Source organism: Salmo salar, chromosome 11 (assembly GCF_965601325.2).
Source record: "Salmo salar chromosome 11, fSalSal1, whole genome shotgun sequence".
Lineage (NCBI taxonomy): Eukaryota > Metazoa > Chordata > Actinopteri > Salmoniformes > Salmonidae > Salmo > Salmo salar.
Genome location: NC_138301.1, coordinates 37,358,659 through 37,381,572, shown reverse-complemented (window position 1 = coordinate 37,381,572; position 22,914 = coordinate 37,358,659). Strand labels below are relative to the sequence as shown.

General features: G+C 42.4%; 1 protein-coding gene across 2 annotated transcripts in view; it reads left to right on the top strand.

Annotated features, from left to right (window-relative positions):
* The window catches only part of LOC106592135 (pro-interleukin-16), a 63,965-nt gene that overhangs the window by 4,362 nt on the left and 36,689 nt on the right, over positions 1-22,914 (top strand). For both annotated transcript variants that reach the window (XM_045689448.2, XM_045689447.2), the window contains exons 2-5: positions 10,677-10,911; positions 11,095-11,365; positions 18,234-18,376; positions 20,262-20,430. In XM_045689448.2, the coding sequence (XP_045545404.1) occupies positions 10,677-10,911; positions 11,095-11,365; positions 18,234-18,376; positions 20,262-20,430 (818 nt within the window). The remainder of the gene's footprint in view (positions 1-10,676; positions 10,912-11,094; positions 11,366-18,233; positions 18,377-20,261; positions 20,431-22,914) is intronic.

Here is a 22,914-nt window from a genome sequence, read left to right as displayed (position 1 = left end):
TTTGTCAGCATGTGGAGTCACAGCTCCCGTGGAAGTCAGCTGTTGTGGACCTTGGCCAAGGAACACAGAGAGCAGGGAAGCAACCAAATACATATGGCTGGGACAGGGTTTTGTGTGTGTGTGTGTGTGTGTGTGTGTGTAAGGGGGAAATGAAGACCCAATATGCATTGGCTCAGCATGAGAGAGACCTGTCAGTCAGTCAGGATTTATTATAACATGTTATGTCATTGATATGACAGTCTTATATAACCCTTATGACGCAGGGTTCATAAAGTCTTACCTCTCCATCTTTTTGTTAATACATTTTTTTACTTGTCATATTTTATTTCTATTCTTGGGCATTATTGACAGGCATTATTGCAGAGAATTGCTCTCTTTCCAGATGACTCCATGGAAGGATTTACATTCCAAGCTGTCTGGTTTCTTTCATTGTTGCAGTTGCTCTCAACAACAGGCATCATTCCACCATGAATGAAGTGTTTTGTAAATTATCTAGTTCACTGGGCTGGGAACATCCAGTACCCAATGTTATTTTGAGGTGGCACTGATAGCAATTTTTATTGGTTGTGTGACACCATCAGAACAACAACCAACCAATCAGGCGTACTTTCATGTCTCCCGATGAATGATGGGATTCTACTTATGCCCTGGGCCTGCCCTGTGGTGAAAAGGGTTAGCGTTGATTACATTCTTTCTGGAACCAGGATCACTCCTCGACATGAGCCAGGTGCCCCGTTTTGGCTGACTGCAAAGTTGTCTCAAAACAAAAGTGGCGTAGGTTAAGCACGTGGAGTGATGAGTAGGATTCTGTGTTTTACATGCAGACGGGTTTGCTTTTGATAAAAAGGCTTTATCTGCTTCCCAATGAAAACTAGTTACAAAAAATCAAACACAGATTTGATGGAAAAAAGATGTTTCTGAAGGATGCATCATGCTGCCTTGTTGACAACATGACCGAGCAGCGCAGATTACTGTTGGATTTAAGAAGGGTGCTACTTCCTCACCGCTTTTGCCCATTCACGTCACAGGCCATAGCCCGATGGACTTAATCGAACTCCCTCAAAGAATGCTGAATAATGTTGATTGTTTTTTGAAGAGGCAATGCTTTCAAAAGAGTCACACATGCTCAATAACCTTTCTTACCCCCTCAAACATATAAAACTACAATAATTTGTCATGGGAAGCCCTTTTCTGTCTGTAAACCGATTTTCCGGTTGTAGAGATGTGAGATTACAGTTTATGTCAGGATTTCACATGACAGTCAACAGCAAACATAATACAGAGAAAGGGTCTGTAAATGACAGTCAACAGCAAAACATCATAATACAGAGAAAGGGTCTGTAAATGACAGTCAACCGCAAACATAACAATTTAGAGAAAGGGTATGTACATTTTTTCATATTTTTTTATTTAACCAGGTAGGCTAGTTGAGAACAAGTTCTAATTTGCAACTGCGACCTGGCCAAGATAAAGCATAGCAATTCGACACATACAACACAGAGTTACACATGGAATAAACAAAACATACAGTCAATAATACAGTAGAACAAAAGAAAACAAAAAGTCTATATACAGTGAGTGCAAATGAGGTAAGTTAAGGCAATAAATAGGCCATGGTGGCGAAGTAATTACAATATAGCAATTAAACACTGGAATGGTTGATGCGCAGAAGATGAATGTGCAAGTAGAGATACTGGGGTGCAAAGGAGCAAGAGAAATAAATAAATACAGTATGGGGATGAGGTAGGTAGATAGATGGGGTCATGGGCGTCGTAAGGATAAGACCAAGGCGGTATAGTGCTCATACTTAATTTATTCGATAAAAACACTTAAACAAAAGAAACAAACAACGAAAAACAGTTCCATAAGGCATCCAGGCTATACAGAAAATAACCACCCACAAAACAGAAGTGAAACAACATCAACTAAATATGGCCTCCAATTAGAGACAACGACAACCAGCGGCCTCTAATTGGAGGTCATGCCCAAAAACCAACATAGAAATAGAAAACTAGATTTAATCATAGATATATAAAACATAGAACACAAATCAAAAACACCAAAACACACACCCCCTGCCACGCCCTGACCATACTATAATGACAAATAACCCCTTTTACTGGTCAGGACGTGACAGATGGGCTGTTTACAGATGGGCTATGTACAGGTGCAGTGATCTGTGAGCTGCTCTGACAGCTGGTGCTTAAAGCTAGTGAGGGAGATATGAGTCTCCAGCTTCAGAGATTTTTGCAGTTCGTTCCAGTCATTGGCAGCAGAGAACTGGAAGGAAAGACGACCAAAGGAGGAATTGGCTTTGGGGGTGACCAGTGAGATATACCTGCTGGAGCGCATGCTACGAGTGGGTGCTGCTATGGTGACCAGTGAGCTGAGATAAGGCGGGGCTTTACCTAGCAGAGACTTGTAGATAACCTGTAGCCAGTGGGTTTGGCGACGAGAACAAAGCGAGGGCCAACCAACGAGAGCGTACAGGTCACAATGGTGGGTAGTGTATGGGGCTTTGGTGACAAAACGGATGGCACTGTGATAGACTGCATCCAGTTTGTTGAGTAGAGTGTTGGAGGCTATTTTATAGATGGCATCACCGAAGTCGAGGATCGGTAGGATGGTCAGTTTTACGAGGGTATGTTTGGCAGCATGAGTGAAGGATGCTTTGTTGCAATATAGGAAGCCGATTCTAGATTTAATTTTGGATTGGAGATGCTTAATGTGAGTCTGGAAGGAGAGTTTACAGTCTAACCAGACACCCAGGTATTTGTAGTTGTCCACATATTCTAAGTCAGAGCCGTCCAGAGTAGTGATGCTGGACGGGCGAACAGGTGTGGGCAGTGATCGATTAAATAGCATGCATTTAGTTTTACTTGCGTTTAACCTCTATGGGCTAGGTGGGACGCTAGCGTGCCACCCGTGGTGCACTCCATCAACAGCAGGTGCATTTCAAGAGCGGCAAATTTGAATCCAAATAAATGTCAAAATTCAAATTTTTCAAAAATACAACTATTTTACACCATTTGAAAGATAAACATCTCCTTAATCTAACCACGTTTTACGATTTCAAAAAGGTTTTACGGCGAAAGCATAAATTTAGAGTATGTTAGGACAGTACATTTACGAGACCTTGTGTGTAATGTTTTGTCAAGTCAAAGACAGGGTCACCAAAACCATAAAACCAGCTAAAATGATGCACTAACCTTTTACAATCTCCATCAGATGACACTCCTAGGACATTATGTTAGACAATGCATGCATTTTTAGTTCTATCAAGTTCATATTTATATCCAAAAACAGCGTTTTACTATGGCATTGATGTTGAGGAAATCGTTTCCCTCCAATAACCGGCAGTCAAGTCAGCGTCACAAATTAAATAATTAAAATTAGAAAACATTGGTAAAATATTATATTGTCATTTAAAGAATTATAGATTTACATCTCTTGAACGCAATCAACTTGCCAGATTTAAAAATAACCTTACTGGGAAATCACACTTTGCAATAATCTGAGCACTGCGCCCAGAAAAATACGCGTTGCGATACAGACTAGACGTCATGTTGGGGAGATCTAAAATCGAAAATACTATGTAAATAATCCATTACCTTTGATTCTCTTCATCAGATGTCACTTCCAGGTATCACAGGTCCATAACGAATGTAGTTTTGTTCAAAAAAGCTCATCATTTATGTCCAAAAATCTCCGTCTTGTTAGCACATGATCTAAACCAGCCGGACTTCTCGTCATGAACGAGGGGAAAAAATATATTTCCGTTCGTTCAAACATGTCAAACGTTGTATAGCATAAATCATTAGGGCCTTTTTTAACCAGAACATGAATAATATTCAAGGTGGACGAATGCATACTCTTTTATAACGTATTGGAACGAGGGTACCCAACATGAACTCGCGCGCCAGGTGTCTAATGGGACATCATCGTTCCATGGCTCTTGTTCGGTCAGATCTCCCTCCAGAAGACTCAAAACACTTTGTAAAGGCTGGTGACATCTAGTGGAAGCAATAGGAAGTGCCAAAATATTCCTCAGCCCCTGTGTTTTTCAATGGGATAGGTTTAAAGTCAATACAACACATCAGGTATCCACTTCCTGTCAGAAAATGTCTCAGGGTTTTGCCTGCCAAATGAGTTCTGTTATACTCACAGACACCATTCAAACAGTTTTAGAAACTTTAGAGTGTTTTCTATCCATATATAATAAGTATATGCATATTCTAGTTACTGGGTAGGATTAGTAACCAGATTAAATCGGGTACATTTTTTTTATCCAGACGTGCAAATGCTGCCCCCTAGCCCTAACAGGTTAAGAGCAGTTGGAGGCCACATGACAATCAACAGCAAACAACACAATGCAGAGAAAGGGTCTGTACATGACAGTCAACAGCAAACACAATGCAGAGAAAGGGACTATATATGACAGTCAACAGCAAACATCATAATACAGAGAAAGGGTCTGTACATGACAGTCAACAGCAAACAACACAATACAGAGCAAAGCATGACAGTGGGGTTGTATTACTGTGTAATGCTCGGGCGTCGTGGGTGAGGAATCAAACGCAGGAAGCAGCGAGTACAGGGTAGTGGCTTTTAATGGGCCAAGAGGCGAACAAACACAAGCTACCCCAAACAGCGATAAGCGCGCACACAAAACAAAGTGCCCCAAACACAGGGGAAAACACAGTCGGCGCAAAACCAACGCACAAGCGCAAACAAGCATACAACAGAATAAACAATCCCGCACAAAGAGAAGGCGGGCCAGCTAATAATTATAGCCCCGCTAATCACCCCCACTATGAACAGGTGCAAACAATCACAAAAGGGGGGAAAACAAAAAGGGGATCAGTGGCAGCTAGTAGGCCGGTGACGACTGCCGAGCGCCACCCGAGCAGGAGGGGGCGCCACCTTCGGTGGGAATCGTGACATACTGTTGGTAAAGTAAGTAAGTAAGTGAGCAGCCCATAGGGCAGGAGCATAGATATCTCATGTTAACCTAAAATATATGATTATAAAAACAGTTGATACAGGTTTTACAGACATTTTCTGTATAAATAGCCTCTAAAATATATGAAAACAGACCATAACTGTCTCAGAGGGGTTGGGTTAAATGTGGAAGACAGATTTCAGTTGAATACATTCTGACTAGGTATCCCCTTTCCCTTTCAATGTTTGTTTTCTTGGAAAGCTGTTGTCATAAACTTTGTTATAATATGATACAGTGTCAGTCCCTTTTATTCTCTATTTGGTTAGGTCAGGGTGTGACTAGGGTGGGAAATCTATATTACTTTTTTCTATGTTGGCCTTATATGGTTCCCAATCAGAGGCAGCTGTCTATCGTTGTCTCTGATTGGGGATCATATTTAGGCAGCCTTTTCCCACCTGTTGTTTGTGGGATCTTATTTTGAGTTAGTGCATGTTGCACCTCTGTCGTCACGGTTTGTTGGTTTGTTTATAGTATGTCTTGCATAGTTTCACATATTAATACAGATGTGGAACGATACTCACGCTGCGCCTTGGTCCTTCTCTACACACAAACGTGACAGTCAGTACTTGTTGCATTTACAACTTGTCTCAGTACCATCATCAACTGATTTCAGCCAGGGTGTGGCTGGGGACTGACAGCATTGTCTGTATGGAATGTTGGCATATTGGCAGTTAATTTGGAATCTTTCCACTTAAATGGACTGCCTAGCTAATAAACATACTGTGCAGAAAATCTTCAAATCTTTGTTTACACAATCTCAGTACACAATGTATGTAGCCTGCTGTATGTAGCCTGCTGTATGTAGCCCGCTGTATGTAGCCTGCTGTATGTAGCCCGCTGTATGTAGCTCGCTGTATACCTAGATAAGTGTTTCTGATTTGAGTGAAACAAAGATCCACTTAAAGCAACATCTATAATGCATATGCAGGGTCATCATATAGGTTTGTTATAGTGAGAGAGAAGCAGGAGACCTTCACTTCTACTATTAGTGTGACAGACACACCAACTTCCAACTCTTACTACTACTACTACTACTACTACCTACTGGACTATACTTCTAATACTAATAATACTCTCCACTATTACTACTACCGGACTATACTTCCAATACTAATAATACCCTCCACTATTACTACTACCGGACTATACTTCTAATAATACTCTCCACAATTATTACTACTGGACTATACTTCTAGTACCAATAATACTCTCTTTGTCACGACACCAACGGAAGGTGGCGCCCCTCCTCGCCCGGGCGGCGCTCGGCGGTCGTCGTCGCCGGCCTACTAGCTGCCATCGATTTATGTTTCACGTTCTGTTAGTTAGGCCTAGGTTAGTTGCGCACCTGTTTTGTGTTAGTTGTTAGTGGGGAGGGGTATTTAGGCTAGTTAGTTAGGTTTGTTGTTTGTGCGGGATTGTTCGTTTGTCAGGGTGTGTTTCATGTGGTTCTGTATATTGTGGAGTTACGCTATTCCTTTAGGGCTGCGTCCCTGGTTATGTTCTTTTAAGGGTGGTGCGTTACTTTTGCACACCTTGCACTCCATACCTTGCATATTTTCCGTGTGGATATTTTTATTAAATTCATTAACGGAATCTTTCTGTCTCCTGCGCCTGACTCTTCGGAATCCACAAGCCACCCATTGTGACACTCTTATTACTACTACTGGACTATAGTTCTAATACTAATAATACTCTCCACTATTACTACTACTGGACTGTACTTCTAATACTAATAATACTCCCCGCTATTATACTACTGGACTATACTTCTAATACTAAAAGTACTCTCCGCTATTATACTTTTGGACTATACTTCTAATACTAATAATGCTCTCCACTATTACTACTAGGCTATACTTCTAATACTCTCCACTATTATACTACTGGACTATACTTCCAATACTAATAATGCTCTCCACTATTATACTACTAGACTATACTTCTAATACTTCTAATACTCTCCACTATTATACTACTGGACTATACTTCTAATACTAAAAGTACTCTCCGCTATTATACTTTTGGACTATACTTCTAATGCTAAAAGTACTCTCCACTATTACTACTACTGGACTATACTTCTAATACTACTCTCCACTATTATTACTACTGGACTATACTTCTAATACAATTAATACTACTCTCCACTATTATACTTCTGGACCATACTTCTAACACTAATAATACTCTATACTATTACTACTACTGGACTATACTTCTAATACTAACAATACTCTCTACGATTATACTACTGGACTATACTTCTAATACTAAAAGTACTCTCCACTATTATAGTACTGGACTGTACTTCTAATACTAAAAGTACTCTCCACTATTACTACTACTGGACTATACTTCTAATACTACTCTCCACTATTATTACTACTGGACAATACTTCTAATACAAATAATAATACTCTCCACTATTATACTTCTGGACTATACTTCTAATACAAATAATACTATCTACTATTACTACTACTGGACTATACTTCTAATAATTCTATCTACTATTATGCTACTGGACTATACTTCTAATACTAAAATTACTCTCCACTATTATACTACTGGACTATACTTCTAATACTAAAAGTACTCTCCACTATTATACTACTGGACTATACTTCTAATACTAAAAGTACTCTCCACTTTTACTACTACTGCTGCAGCAGTACACTTATATACCATTTTACAAGTATGCATCGGTAAATCAAATCATATATTATTTGTCACATGCTTCGTAAACAACAGGTGTAGACTAACAGTGAAATGCTTTCTTACAGGTCCTTCCCAACGAGGCAGAGAAAATGATTGAAAAGTTAAACACGTAATAATAAAAGTAATGGTAACACTGTACTTGACACCTAGCATTATAACACTTTATGACACGGTCATAACTATGTCATAATATGTCATAACAGCTGATATAACTTGTCAAACCTGTCATAATATGGTCATAACACAGTCATGACACATCTTTTTACACCTATTGTGACATATATTGTGTTATTTTATGGCTGGTTATGATACCTACATAAGAGTGTCAAACCCACAAAACCTACCACACAAGGCAAAACATTCCTTTGCATCGTAGCCTACTTGACAACAGTATGTCTATGTTATCTAACATTTTCTGAAATTGACCATGTTAAATTATCATTGTAATTGAGCACTGTTACGAATCCCTTTGGCCCTGCAGTCTAGGGGGGATGGAAACGAGACCCGTAACATAACTCGTGCAAATTATAGTAGTGAACAGGAAGAGTGAGAACAAAAACCACAGACAACTTAAATCTACCGTCAAACACTATAGGTTTATTTTTAAACACACGGTAATGGGGGGCGGGAAGAGGGGCTGAGCTGGACCCAAGGAAATAAACAAATATCCCAAAACACCACTAAGCTAGATTAGCCGGCTTTAAGAACAGCTAGCTAACTAACCACAAATACAGTGGGTGGTCCGCCCAGTTCTAACTAGTGTTCTTAGACAAAGTTTAACTACAGGTAATGTATGCCCATGGGCGACTTGTCTTGGTACCCCATTTTCCCACCAACAAACAAACAAACAATCATGCACCACAACAATACAATACTCACAGGCTATCGGACAAAGTGACATGTAGGTGCAAAAACAAAAGAGAGATCTCCAAAGAGCGAGAGAGAGATTCAGAGAGATTGAGTAACAGAGAGATTGAGCTCTTGAGAAAACAACTGACGGGGTTTTTAAACCAAGGGAAAGGGGATGGGATTGGTTCATGGAAACAGGAGGAGGTGTGTCTTCAGATTGATGACTGATTGGGGAATGATGATTGCCACCTGTGAGGGGAGAAGGAGAGAAAAGAAATACACACACAGGATACACACTACTGATACCTGTATCCGTAACAAGCACACATTGATGTCAGACATGTACCTACCTCAATGCTCTGTTGCTGATGACTGGGATGAATGCAGGAGCAGATTTCAGGAGCAGGACAAGACACCCTCTTTTTGACTGATGACTGACATAAGGGCATGTACGTGATAGGCCTATGTGGCTTATATGATTATGATGGTCATAATGCTTCTTGACAGTGTCATAAAGTGTATTTTCTACAAGTTATTCAAAATATGATGAAAACAAATGACTGTGAAGAATTTATTACAGCAACAACAAAGAATTTAAGAAACAAACAGATAATAACAGATACCCAATGACTAACTATAAGGGGTACCAGTACTGAGTTGATGATAACCTGTCTATCTATATACAAGGGGTACCAGTAATGAGTTGATGTGCAGGGGGATGAGGTCATTGAGGTAGACTCACAGTACCAGTCAAAAGTTTGGACGCACCTTCTCATTCAAGGGTTTTTCTTTATTTTTACTATTTTCTACATTATAGAATAATAGTGAAGACATCAAAACTATGAAATAACACATATGGAATCATGTACTGTAGTAACCAAAAAAGTGTTAAACAAATCAAAATCTATTTTAGATTTTAGATTCTTCAAAGTAGCCACCCTTTGCCTTGATGATGCACACTCTTTGCATCCTCTCAACCAGCTTCATGAGGTAGTCACCTGGAATGCATTTCAATTAACAGGTGTGCCTTGTTAAAAGTTAATTTGTGGAATTTCTTTCCTTCTTAATGCGTTTGAGCCAATTAGTTGTGTTGTGACAAGGTAAGGATGATATACAGAAAACAGCCCTATTTGGTAAAAGACCAAGTCCATATTATGGCAAGAACAGCTCAAATAAGCAAAGAGAAACGACGGTCCATTAGAAAATAGTAAAAATTAAGAAAAACCCTTGAATGAGTAGCTGTGTCCAAACTTTTGACTGGTACTGTACATGTAACTACACTCTTAGAAAGAGGTGCTATCTAGAACCTTAAAGGGTTCTTTGACTGTCCCCATAGGATAACCCTTTGAATAACTCTTTTTGGTTCCAGGCAGAACCCTTTTGGGTTCCAAGTAGAACCCTTTCTACAGAGGGTTCTACATGAAACCCAAAAGGGTTCTACCTGGAACAAAAAAGGGTACTCCTATGGGGACAGCCGAAGAACCCTTTTGGAACTCTTTTTTCTAAGAGTGTAGGAATAAGGTGACTAGACAACAGGGTAGATAATAAACAGTAGCAGCTGCATCAGTTGAAATGTGTATCGGTATGTTTACTTTATTATGTAGGGGTTTCCGTTCTAAGTGATGCATTCCAAATGGCACCCTATTCCCTATTTAGTGCACTACTTGTCACCAGGGCTCCAAAAGCCAATTGGGAGGCACTTTGTGAGCCCAGAACAATCTCAGTGCAGATCTCCGTTAGTGTAGTTACTGTAAGTTCATGGTATCCGTGACCTCAAATCCCGTGGGAAGGAGCTTTGGTGTATGTGTCCGTGCACATGTGTGCACGTGTGTGCATGTGTGTGCACGTGTGTATATTAATGCGTGTCTGTGTTTGCAGGTGCCTGTGTGTGCAGTGTGTGCAGTGTGAATGTTAGGAGTCTGATTAAGCCATATTCAGAAGGCTCTAGCAGCAACATGCTGCTGTTTTCAGGGAAGAAAAGATCTCTTATCTCTAACTCCACCATTGCTTCAGCAGATTCTCAGAACACTTATGACACACACAAGCATGCACGGACACACACACACACGGACAGGCTTCCTAATTGAATTTATGAATTTCCCTGCAGAGTGTCCCTCTCCATTAGGCTGTGTGCCGGTCGGGAGGAGTGTGTGTGAGAGTGTGCTAGCACCAGCACACACACACACTCTAACGGCCATGCCCCAGAGATACTCCTACCAGAAGAGGAAAGCCAGCACGGCAGCAGCTCGGAGGATGGAGAGGCGAGGCAGGGACTCTGGGAAGACCAACAACACCAACACTAGCCACAGCCACCGCTCCAAGAAGCTAGCCATGCTCTCCAGGTATGGAATCTGTTTGTTGCACACAGCTCGTCAGGCTGGTTGATTTGGTCTAAGCCAACGTGTAGCAGAATTACAGGACAGCCTCGTTGGGTGCCTAATGCCTTTTTGGTTGGAATACGAGGTACAGTAGCAACGGTTTACCTTTTCCTTTTCCCTTCTTCATCTTCTTCTTCTTCCCTCAAGGTCCCTGATCCTCTGTCACTCCAGGGCCAGTGATGACTGCCCCAGCCCCGAAGAGAGACCGCCAGGGGAGGGCTGGGAGGGAGACGGGGGCTTGGGGAGAGATGGGAAGGGGGACAGGGAGGTGGAGAGGTCCCGGAAGAAGATCCAGGAAGGACCCCAGGAGAGTGGAGGAACTATGCAGGCATCTACACAGCCACCCGTAGGGACCACCAACACACTCAGGGCTACAGGAGAACACAAGAGGAATATGAGGAGGTCCTTCGGTATCAAGGTATGAATGGGGGTTATTTGCGTATCACATTATGGCTTTTTGTTTGGACATTTCAATGATGTATTACATCATAATGTGGCGCTAAGCCAACAGGGTTGCTGTTTGCAAAGTGGCATTAACAATGTATGTCTCCTGGTCCTGAATTATGATTGTTATGCACTAAGTGCTATCGTTGCATTGGTTGTTTTTATCAATGCATTTGTAGAAATAATGTGAAAAGATTTTTTATGGACATAATAATTATTAATGCACATCATACACAGTATTACTTAACTAGGAGAACTATGATAAGAAGTTTTAATGAATCTGGAAAAACAAAAAATGTATATCAGTCCAGCCCCTCAGGCAGTGTATTGGTCAGACATGAAGATCCTTTCTCAGCTGACAGCTAGGCATCAAGATGGATTAGCATACCGTGTTCATGTACTGTACATGTTGCGTGTTCAGGCTGTTACTGCTACTTCAGGAGGAAACAAGCTAAACACTCCGGCCTTCAAAAGCATATGACTTCCTTCTTGTTATGTGTGGTGGGTAGAGAGTGTTAGTTGCTCAAAAGGGGTCAGATACTCACTTGAAACACGGACATTCTCAAAAATCATGCACTGAAGGCAATGGGAGATTTGTGAGGGGGAAATGAATAATGCATGTCAATCTCAAGTTAGGTTTCGTCTCAATATGAAAAACATTTAGGAGAAAAAATCTACAACACAGTATTGTATGTGAAGATTGAGTCCAGAGTATGAAGAACTCCTGGTCCTACCCATAATATATAGTCTGAAATGTGTTCCTCTAGTCATCTCTGTCTGCACTGTGTTTCTGTGCAAATGCATAACATCAGTCACATGGCCTGTGTGTCAGAGGGCTGAGTGCTGCTGTTGGGCCTGTTTATCTCACACACAAAGACAGTGTTTGTTGTGAACCAGGGGAGGGAGAGAGGCATTAGGCCACAGTGGAAGTAGAGACATGTTAACTAGCTAACACAAGGCTATGAGGACATTGCACTGATGTCATAGAGCCTCGGGACAATGTGGCCATGTTCAAATAATGAATAAATGCACCCTTCGTTCCTTCATCCCTCCCCTATTTGAGGTTATGACTGGTCTGTTAGTCTTCCTCCTAGCTATGTGTTATAAGATAAAAGCCTTACGTCTGTCAGTAGCTGTGAACTCACCTGGCTGATTCTATTCAGGCCAACCTTCAGCCAGATTGATGTCAGGAAGTAGTGTTCCATAGCAGACTGATTCTATTCAGGCCAACCTTCAGCCAGATTGATGTCAGAAATTACTGTTCCATAGCAGACTGATTCTATTCAGGCCAACCTTCAGCCAGATTGATGTCAGGAAGTACTGTTCCATAGCAGACTGATTCTATTCAGGCCAACCTTCAGCCAGATTGATGTCAGAAATTACTGTTCCATAGCAGACTGATTCTATTCAGGCCAACCTTCAGCCAGATTGATGTCAGGAAGTAGTGTTCAGTGGCAGACTGATTCTATTCAGGCCAACCTTCAGTCAGATTGATGTCAGGAAGTACTGTTCCATAGCAGACTGATTCTATTCAGGCCAACCTTCAGTCAGATTGATGTCAGGAAGTACTGTTCCATAGCAGACTGATTCTATTCAGGCCAACCTTCAGTCAGATTGATGTCAGGAAGTAGTGTTCAGTGGCAGACTGATTCTATTCAGGCCAACCTTCAGCCAGATTGATGTCAGGAAGTAGTGTTCAGTGGCAGACTGATTCTATTCAGGCCAACCTTCAGTCAGATTGATGTCAGGAAGTAGTGTTCAGTGGCAGACTGATTCTATTCAGGCCAACCTTCAGCCAGATTGATGTCAGGAAGTAGTGTTCAGTGGCAGACTGATTCTATTCAGGCCAACCTTTAGTCAGATTGATGTCAGGAAGTACTGTTCCATAGCAGAACATAAATCCGAGTTCCTGAATGAATTAACGCTACTTACTTCACCATTAGGATAACATGAGGACTATGTCACAAGACAGAGTTTTTATATGACAGCCTCCCGCTTCGGTATCAACAAATTCATTCTTAATGAGTTGACATAGAATCCACCTAACATTGATGAGCAGAGTTCATTCATAAACTTTAGGGTAACCTTGGGGTTCTCTCTGAATGTCCATGTCATACAAAAATCCTACAGTTGATTATGACAAGACACACCTGGTGGGTGAGACAGAGGAGAGAGCTTGTTAGTATCCAACCGGTAACAAATTAATTGAGAAGTTCACGTAGAAAAAAAGTACTGATTCCTTTTTCAAATCAACCCCTGAATTGGCCTAGGAGAAATGGAATTGAGCCCAATCCTGCTACTCTGAGCTGACAGAAGGCTATGTCACAGGACAGTCGATAACAGACATTCAGATATATGGAAAAAGATCACAAGTGAAACAAACAGTGAGCAGACATTCACTGTGCTTTTACATTGTTTTGTATTTATATCCTGTGCCACATTAGAATGTGTGTTTAAAACCTCTGGGTTGTTGTTCTTTATATTCAGATAGAGATATATAATGGAAGAAGGAGAGACATTGAAAGGGATATAGAGAGGGGGTTCCTTGTGCTGCAGGTTACAGTTTTAACCACCAGCCCAGACACAGGCACTGCACCCCACAGTCAGACAACAGCATTTTACCTCAAACAATGTGAAGCCATAGTGGGTGTGGGGCAATACCTTTACAACGGTTCCAAACATGGCTCTTGCATTTCATAAGGACAATGTCTTGTTAGATTTAAGTTAATCATATGGTTCTCTTTAAAAAGGAGCCTAAACACACTAGTGGTTGTCTCATAAAGTTAACTTACACACACTGTTGTACAGTTCATAGACCTATAAAAGCTCTATTACTCTGCTATTTGTTCTGAAGCTGTCAACCCGTTAACTCAAGGTCTTGATTTGGTCATAAAGCTGGCTTTTAAAACCCTGCATAGAGGTGCCCTTGTGTTGGCTCTGCTGGACTGGACTGTGTTGGTGTAAGAAAAGGCCAGGGGGGCCAATTTGTCTCAGAGTAGGAGAGCTGATTTAGGATCAGCTTTGCCTTTTAGATCACGATGAATAAGATAATACAGACAGGGGTGACCTGATCCTAGATCAGCACTCCTACTCTGAGCTGCTCGATACATATGCAGTATATGTACAGTGGCCCTAAAGTTGTACGGTGGCCCTAATGGTCAAATTCGCTTTATTCCAGGCAATGTGTTGCCTTAACCCCTCTGAAGATCCATCCCCAACTTCCCTGGTTTTACTCTCTGAACAAACATATTTTATGCTATTTGTATATGTTGAAACCATCCATATGAACCATTCAAATCAGCATAATGCGGCTTCATCAACTGAGTGCCTTTTCACATACTTGTATCGCTCCTTGACTTATAACACCCTTGTCTAATGAATGGCACCGGAGAAGAAGGCTGACATTTTACGTGTTCCTATCCAATTGTGTTTTTTTGTTTGTTTCTTTGCGTTGTATGTAACTTATTTTGTAACTTATTTTGTACATAATGTTGCTGCTACCGTCTCTTATGACCAAAAATAACTTCTGGACATCAGAACTGCAATTACTCACAACGATCTGGCAGAATCCTATTTTTCCTTTAACAAGTCTGATGAGCCCGACGTGAATGACATACTGCTTTGACGGGATCAGGCCCAGATCCCCGTCATTTGCGTGAAGAGAAGGCGGAGAAAAAGGGGCCAGAGGGCGGGCTGCCTTCTGAGAATTTGTAGGCGATTGAAAAAAACACCACTGCTTTCCATTGTGCTAGCAAACGTGCAATCTTTGGAAAATAAAATCGATCGAACCTACGTGGAAGATTAAACTACCAACAGGAGATTCAAAACTGTAATATCTTATGTTTCACGGAGTCGTGGCTGAATGACGACATTATCAACATACAGCTGGCTGGTTATACGCTGTATCGGCAGGATAGAACAGCGGCGTCTGGTAAGACAAGGGGTGGCGGACTATGTATTTTTGTAAATAACAGCTGGTGCACGATATCTAAGGAAGTCTCGAGGTTTTGCCAGAGGGAAAAAAACCTCTGGACCACCTTTACTCCACACACAGAGACGCATACATAACTGTCCCTCGCCCTCCATTTGGCAAATCTGACCATAATTCTGTCCTCCTGCTTCCTGCTTATAAGGAAAAATGAAAGCAGGAAGCACCAGTGACTCGATCAATAAAAAATGGTCAGATGAAGCAGATGCTTAGCTATACGACTGTTTTGCTAGCACAGACTGGAATATGTTCCGGGATTGCTCCGATGGCATTGAGCAGTACATCACATCAGTCATTGTCTTCATCAATAAGTGCATCGATGGCGTCGTCCCCACAGTGACCGTACGTACATACCCCAACCAGAAGCCATGGATTACAGGCAACATCAGCACTGAGCTAAAGGCTAGAGCTGCCGCTTTCAAGGAGCGGGACTTTTACCCGGAAGCTTATAAGAAATCCTGCTATGCCCTCCAACGAACCATTAAACAGGCAAAGCGTCAATACAGGACTAATATCGAATCGTACTACACTGGCTCTGATGCTCATTGGATGTGGCAGGACTTGCAAACCATACAGACTACAAAGGGAAGCACAGCCGAGAGCTGCCCAGTGACACGAGCCTATCAGATGAGCTAAACTACTTCTATGCTCGCTTCGAGGCAAATAACACTGAAACATGCATGAGAGCTCCAGCTGTTCCGGAAGACTGTGTGATCATGCTCTCTGCAGCCGATGTGAGTAAGACCTTCAAACAGGTCAACATTCACAAGGCTGCAGGGCCAGACGGATTACCAGGGCATGTACTGCGAGCATGCTCTGACCAACTGGCAAGTGTCTTCACTGACATTTTCAACCTCTCCCTGTCTGAATCTGTAATACCAGCATGTTTTAAGCAGACCACCATAGTCCCTGTGCCCAAGAACACCAAGGTAGCCTGCCTAAATGACTACCGACCCGTAGCACTCACGTCTGTAGCCATGAAATGCTTTGAAAGGCTGGTCATGGCTCACATCAACACCATTATCCCAGAAGCCCTAGACCCACTCCAATTTGCCTACCGCCCCAACAGATCCACAGATGATGCTATCTCTATTGCACTCCACACTGCCCTTTCCCACCTGGACAAAAGGAGCATCTATGTGAGAATGCTATTTGACTACAGCTCAGCGTTCAACACCATAGTGCCCTCAAAGCTCTTCACTAAGCTAAGGACCCTGGTACTAAACACCTCCCTCTGCAACTGGATCCTAAACTTCCTGACGGGCCATCCCCAGGTGGTAAGGATAGGTAACAACACATCCGCCATGGTGATCCTCAACACGGGACCCTCAGGGGTGTGTGCTCAGTCCCCTCCTGTACTCCCTGTTCACTCATGACAGCATGGCCAGGCACGACTCCAACACCATCATTAAGTTTGCCGATGACACAACAGTGGTAGGCCTGATCAACGACAACGACGAGACAGCCTATAGGGAAGAGGTCAGAGACCTGGCCGTGTGGTGCCAGGACAACAACCTCTCCCTCAACGTGATCAAGACAAAGGAGATGATAGTGGACTACAGGAAAAAGAGGGCTGAGCACGCCCCCTTTCTCATCGATGGGGCTGTAGTGGAGCAGGTTGAGAGCTTCAAGTTCCTTGGTGTCCACATCACCAACAAACTAACATGGTCCAAGCACACCACGACAGTCGTGAAGAGGGTACGACAAAACCTATTCTCCCTCAGGAGATTGAAAAGATTTGGCATGCGTCCTCAGATCCTCAAAAGCTGCACAGCTGTACAGCTGCACCATCGAGAGTATCCTGACTGGTTGCATCACTGCCTGGTATGCCAACTGTTCGGCTTCCGACTGCAAGGCGCTACAGAGGGTAGTGCGTACAGCCCAGTACATCACTGGGGCCAAGCTTCCTGCCATCCAGGACCTATATACTAGGTGGTGTCAGAGGAAAACCCCCAAAATTGTCGAAGACTCCAGTCACCCAAGTCATAGACTGTTCTCTCCTACCGCACGGCAAGCGGTACCAGAGCACCAAGTCTAGGTCCAAGAGGCTTCTTAACAGCTTCTATCCCCAAGCCATAAGACTGCTGAACAATTAATCAAATGGCTACCAAGACAATTTGCATTGCCCCCACCCCCCTTTTACACCCTTGCTACTCTCTGTTGTTATCATCTATGCATAGTCACTTTAATAACTCTTCCTACATGTACCACAATTACCTTGACTAACTGGTTTTCCCGCACATTGACTCTGTACCGGTACCCCCTGGTACTGTATATAGTCTCGCTATTGTTATTTTACTGCTGCTCTTTAATTGCTTGGTACTCTCTTTCTTATTCTTATCCGTATTGTTGGTTAGGGGCTCGTAAGTAAGCATTTCACTGTAAGGTCTACTACACCTGTTGTATTCGGCGCATGTGACTGATAACATTTGATTTGATTTGAAGAAAACAAAGTTGGGCATGTTGTAACCTCATCTCTCCTGGGACTGTATTGGAGCAGGAGAGTACTGCCCCTGCATAGAGGTGCCCTTATGCTAACGCTCTGTCCTAATGGCATAGGAGAGTACTGCCTCTGCATAGATATCCCCTTGTGCTAACAATCTGTCCTATTGGCACTGGAGAGTACTGCCGCTGCATAGGTATCCCGTTGTGCTAACGATCTGTCCTATTGGCACTGGAGAATACTGCCCCTGCATAGATATCCCCTTGTGTTAACGATCTGTCCTATTGGCGCAGGAGAATACTGCCCCTGCATAGATATCCCCTTGTGCTAACTATCTGTCCTATTGGCACATGAGAATACTGCCCCTGCATAGATATCCCCTTGTGCTAACTATCTGTCCTATTGGTGCAGGAGAGCAGTATCTGGAGGATGTGTGTAACGACGGGGGCGGGTAAGGAGGGTCTGGGCCGGCAGACTGGCGATAGCAGCCCCCAGACGGAGGACAAAGAACCCAGTGTGGAGCGAGGGAGGAAGGGAGGAGGGGATGGACACAGGTAGCAAGCCATGCAGATATAAGCAACTGCTATAGTGCTTTATTGCTTGTTGTAAGCATGTCTGGGCCTTTATAATGTCTTCTTAAAGGGATACGTCGGGATTATATCAATGAGGTTCTTTATATACACTTTATATACAAAAGTATGTGGACACCCCTTCAAATTAGTGGATTTGGCTATTTCAGCCACACCCGTTGCTGACAGGTGTGTAAAATCGAGCACACAGCCATGCAAACTCCATAGACATTGGCAGTAGAATGGGACCGCCATGTGCTCAAGCGCGTAGCGTGTAAAAATCATCTGTCCTCGGTTGCAACACTCACTACCGGGTTCCAAACTGCCTCGGGAAGCAACGTCAGCACAATAACTGTTTGTCATGAGCTTCATGAAATGGGTTTCCATAGCCAAGCAGCTGCACACAAGCCTAAGATCACCGTGCGCAATGCCAAGAGTCGGCTGGAATGGTGTAAAGCTTGCTGACATTTGACTCTGGAGCAGTGGAAACACATTCTCTGGAGTGATGAATCACGCTTCACCATCTGGTTGTCCAACGGACTAATCTGGATTTGGCGGATGCCAATAGAATGCTTCCTGCCCTAATGCATAGTGCCAACTGTAAAGTTTGGTGGAGGAGGAATAATGGTCTGGGGCTGTTTTTCATGGTTCGGGCTCCTTAGTTCCAGTGAAGGGAAATCTTAATGCTACAGCATACAATGACATTCTAGGCCAGTGGTTCCTAACGTTTTTGCTTACTGTACCACCAACTGAATTTTGCTCTGCCCGGAGTACCCCTGAAGTACCCCCTCATGTGCATTTTACCAGTAGACCTATGGTCTCATGAGTCTTCTCATGTAACCACTGAGGATAGTCCAAACACTAGTACCCCTGGTTGGGAACCACTGTTCTAGACGATTCTGTGCTTCCAAGTTTGTGGCAGCAGTTTAGGGAAGGACCTTTCCTGTTTCAGCATGAAATGCCCCCTTGCACTAAGCTTGGTACATTCAGAAATTGTTTGTCGAGATCTGTGTGGAAGAACTTGACTGGCCTGCACAGAGCCCTTACCTCAACCCAATCGAACACCATTGGGATGAATTGGAACGCCGACTGCGAGCCTGGCCTTATTGCCCAACATCAGTGCCCGGCCTCACTGATACTGTTGTGGCTGAATGGAAGCAAGTCCCAACAATGCAATGTTCCAACATCTAATAGAAAGCCTTCCCAGAAGTGTGGAGGCTTTTATAGCAGCAAAGGGGGGACCAACTCCATATTTATGCCCATGAATTTGTAATGAGATGTTCAACGAGCAGGTGTCCACATACCTTTGGTCATGTAGTGTACTTCCCCAGAGTCAGATGAACTCGTGGATAATATTTGTATGTCTCTGTGTCCAGCATGAAGGAAGTTAGAGGTACTTTTGCGAGCCAATGCTAACTAGCATTAGTGAAATTACTGGAAGTCTATGGGTATCTACTAGCATGCGTCATACTGGAAACAGAGACATAAAAATGGTATCCTTGAGTTCATCTGATTCTGGGGAGGTAGATAAAGTGCCTCATTGCCAACATCCCGAAGTATCCCTTTCAGGTTTATTATTATTATATTATGGCTTTCTATGTAATACATTTTGAACTGATTCAACATGGCTGTTAGCATAGTGCATTATACCTGTCAGTTCATGTTTTTTCTAAGATGGCTGTACCAAGTCTTGTGTACATCAGTTTGGGGAATGCATGTATCAGATTGCCAAAGTGTACTGGCTAATGCACCCACACTGCCAAACAACAGCGGCTATTTTGCTATGTTTAGTTCTCAGAGAAAAGCTTCAAAGACATTTCTCTGAAGCTTCTGTCTAACTGTGTCTTTCTTCCTGCCTCTCCTGGAGCAGTTACCTTCAGAGTACAGACAAGCTTGCACCTTTTAACGGACAGTGTCTGAACGGCCATGCCAGGACAGAGGAGGAGAGGCAGGCCAAGAACGGCCATGCTGCAAGGACAGAGGGGGAGGGAGGGAGGCAGGCCGCCTCCAGGAACAGCCACATAACAGCCTACAGTGAGGTAGCACCACTCACATCCCACTTGTTCTGTTGTCGGCACTTCATATCAGACCTGGGTTCAAATAGTATTTGTTTTACTTCAAATACTTTGAGCCTGCTTGGAGTGCCATGCAGTGGGAGAGATTTGCACTTGGGGACTGTTCAATTTTTTCCATAGACAACTGCTGTGTTTGCCATTCTAAATTAATACATCCCATAATATGTTGTTGTGAGTCCCAAATAGCACCCTATTCCCTGTATAGTACACTATTTTTGTCCAAAGTATTGACAATATAGGGAATAGGGTACCATTTTGGACCCTCACTATAATACAGATTTGATACTCCACCTGTGTTACAGTAGTTTATTCTCTGTTATCCCTCTAGCCACTAAGTCTGTGTGGGTCTCTTCTTTTTTCACATGCTGTAGCCACATTCCCATCCTACACCCACCAGACAACACTTGGCCCAGATGGAATCTGTGGGGCAGAATATCTGCATTGCTTCAGAGAGTGAATGAGTTGAAATGAAACCAAACAGTGCAATAAAGCCTTGCTAGCCACAGTCACTGCACTGACAGCATGCAGTATATTTGTAGGGAAAAAGAGCTGCGTAGTAACATTGACAGAGGCAGTTCCAAATGATCAATCAATCAAATTGATGAGGGCCCATCTTCATTTGGCTGAACTGTCTAGAAAAGAGTCTCAAAACAGAAATTGAATAGGAAGAGATGACTTACTTTGCAGTCGGCCATTTGGTGAAGAGAGAGAGAGAGAGAGAGAGAGAGAGAGAGAGAGAGAGAGAGATTACATTTCCCAGTAGGGTCATATCTCATGAATGGATATATAGTGTGAGTCCTGGCTTAAGATTTCATTCTACTTCCCCCACTGCTGTTGAAGCAGCTTTCACACTACGTGGAAGGCCCTCTCACATCTTCCTCCCTCATCCAATGTGTAATCATTTTTCAGAGGTTGGACTGAGGACATGTTGAAGCTCTCTCATGCTAGGTTACACTATATCTGACCAAGCCAAGTCCCTGTCTGTTTGAGATGATACAGAAGTCTATACTGCAGAGACTCTCACACACACGCTCATGCACATACACAGAGGGAGAGAGACAAAGGATGTGACAGAGAGAGAGACAGAGAGACAGAGAGACATAGAGAGACTGGCACACACACATATAGCGAGAGAGAGAGAGAGCGAGAGAGCGAGAGAGAGAGAGAGAGAGAGAGAGAGAGAGAGAATGAGAGAGAGAAAAACAGAACTAGACAATAATTTGTGCCAGGTGTGATATCCCTCCTAAATAGCTCGGGCTAATGTTCCTATTGACCCAGTAAGGCCAGCAGGCTAGTCTCTTTTTATTAGTGTGCAACTGTTATGAAAGTTGTTTTGTCAATTTGTTTTGTTTTTTAAAAGCCACTTTAAACGTGTACATGACACTGCAACAAAAATTTCCCCATGGGGACAATAAAGTCAGTAAAGTAAAGTAGAGACAGAGAAAGAGAAAGAAAGAGAGAGACTGGCATCCACACAGATAGCTAGAGAGAGAGAGAGAGAGAGAGAGAGAGAGAGAGAGAGAGAGAGCTGATTGTGTTTTGAACACTGTTTTAGTCTCTCCTTCAAATCTTTCCTATAATACTCAGTCCTGCCTCTAGCAGAGAAATGGCAGTGGTGAAAAAAGAGTAAAAGTAAAGATACCTTAATAGAAAATGACTCAAGTAAGTGAAAGTCATCTAGTAAATATACTTAAGTATCAAAAGTAAAAATAAATATATAAATCGTTTTAAGCAAACCAGACGACATAATACTTTTTTTTCACAGATAGCCAGGGACACACTCCAACACTCAGACATCGTTTACAAATGAAGCATGCGTGTTTAGTGAGTCCTCCAGATCAGAGGCAGTAGGGACGATCAGGTATATTCTCTTAATAAGTGTGTGAATTAGACCATTTTCCTGTCCTCCTAAGCATTCAAAATGTAACGAGTACTTTTTTGTGTCAGTGAAAATATATGGAGTAAAAAGTACATTATTTTCTTTAGGAATGTAGTGAAGTAAAAGTAAAAGTTGTCAAAAATATGAATAGTAAAGTACAGATACCCAAAAAACGACTTAAGTAGTACTTTCAAGTATTTTTACTTAAGTACGTTACACCACTGAGAAATAGTATGTGTTGTTATGGAGAACAAATTGAAAACAGGAAATTCAATAATCAAATCAGACTTCTCTAACTGAAGTGAGAAGGTGTTTAAATATATTAACTAATGTATTCCAGTTATTAACTAAAAGGGCAATCAATCGCCATATGCAGTTTTAGATATTTTAGTAGCTTATTAGTTCATTTTAATTCCACCAATTTCTTCCAAACATTTAAATACTATATTCACATATTTTATTTGGAATAATTCTGTGTCTTACCCAATCAGTATAAGTCCAAATAATTCTCTCCAATCATAGAAAGATTGACACTTGTACAACATTGAATTCCATAATGATTCAAATTT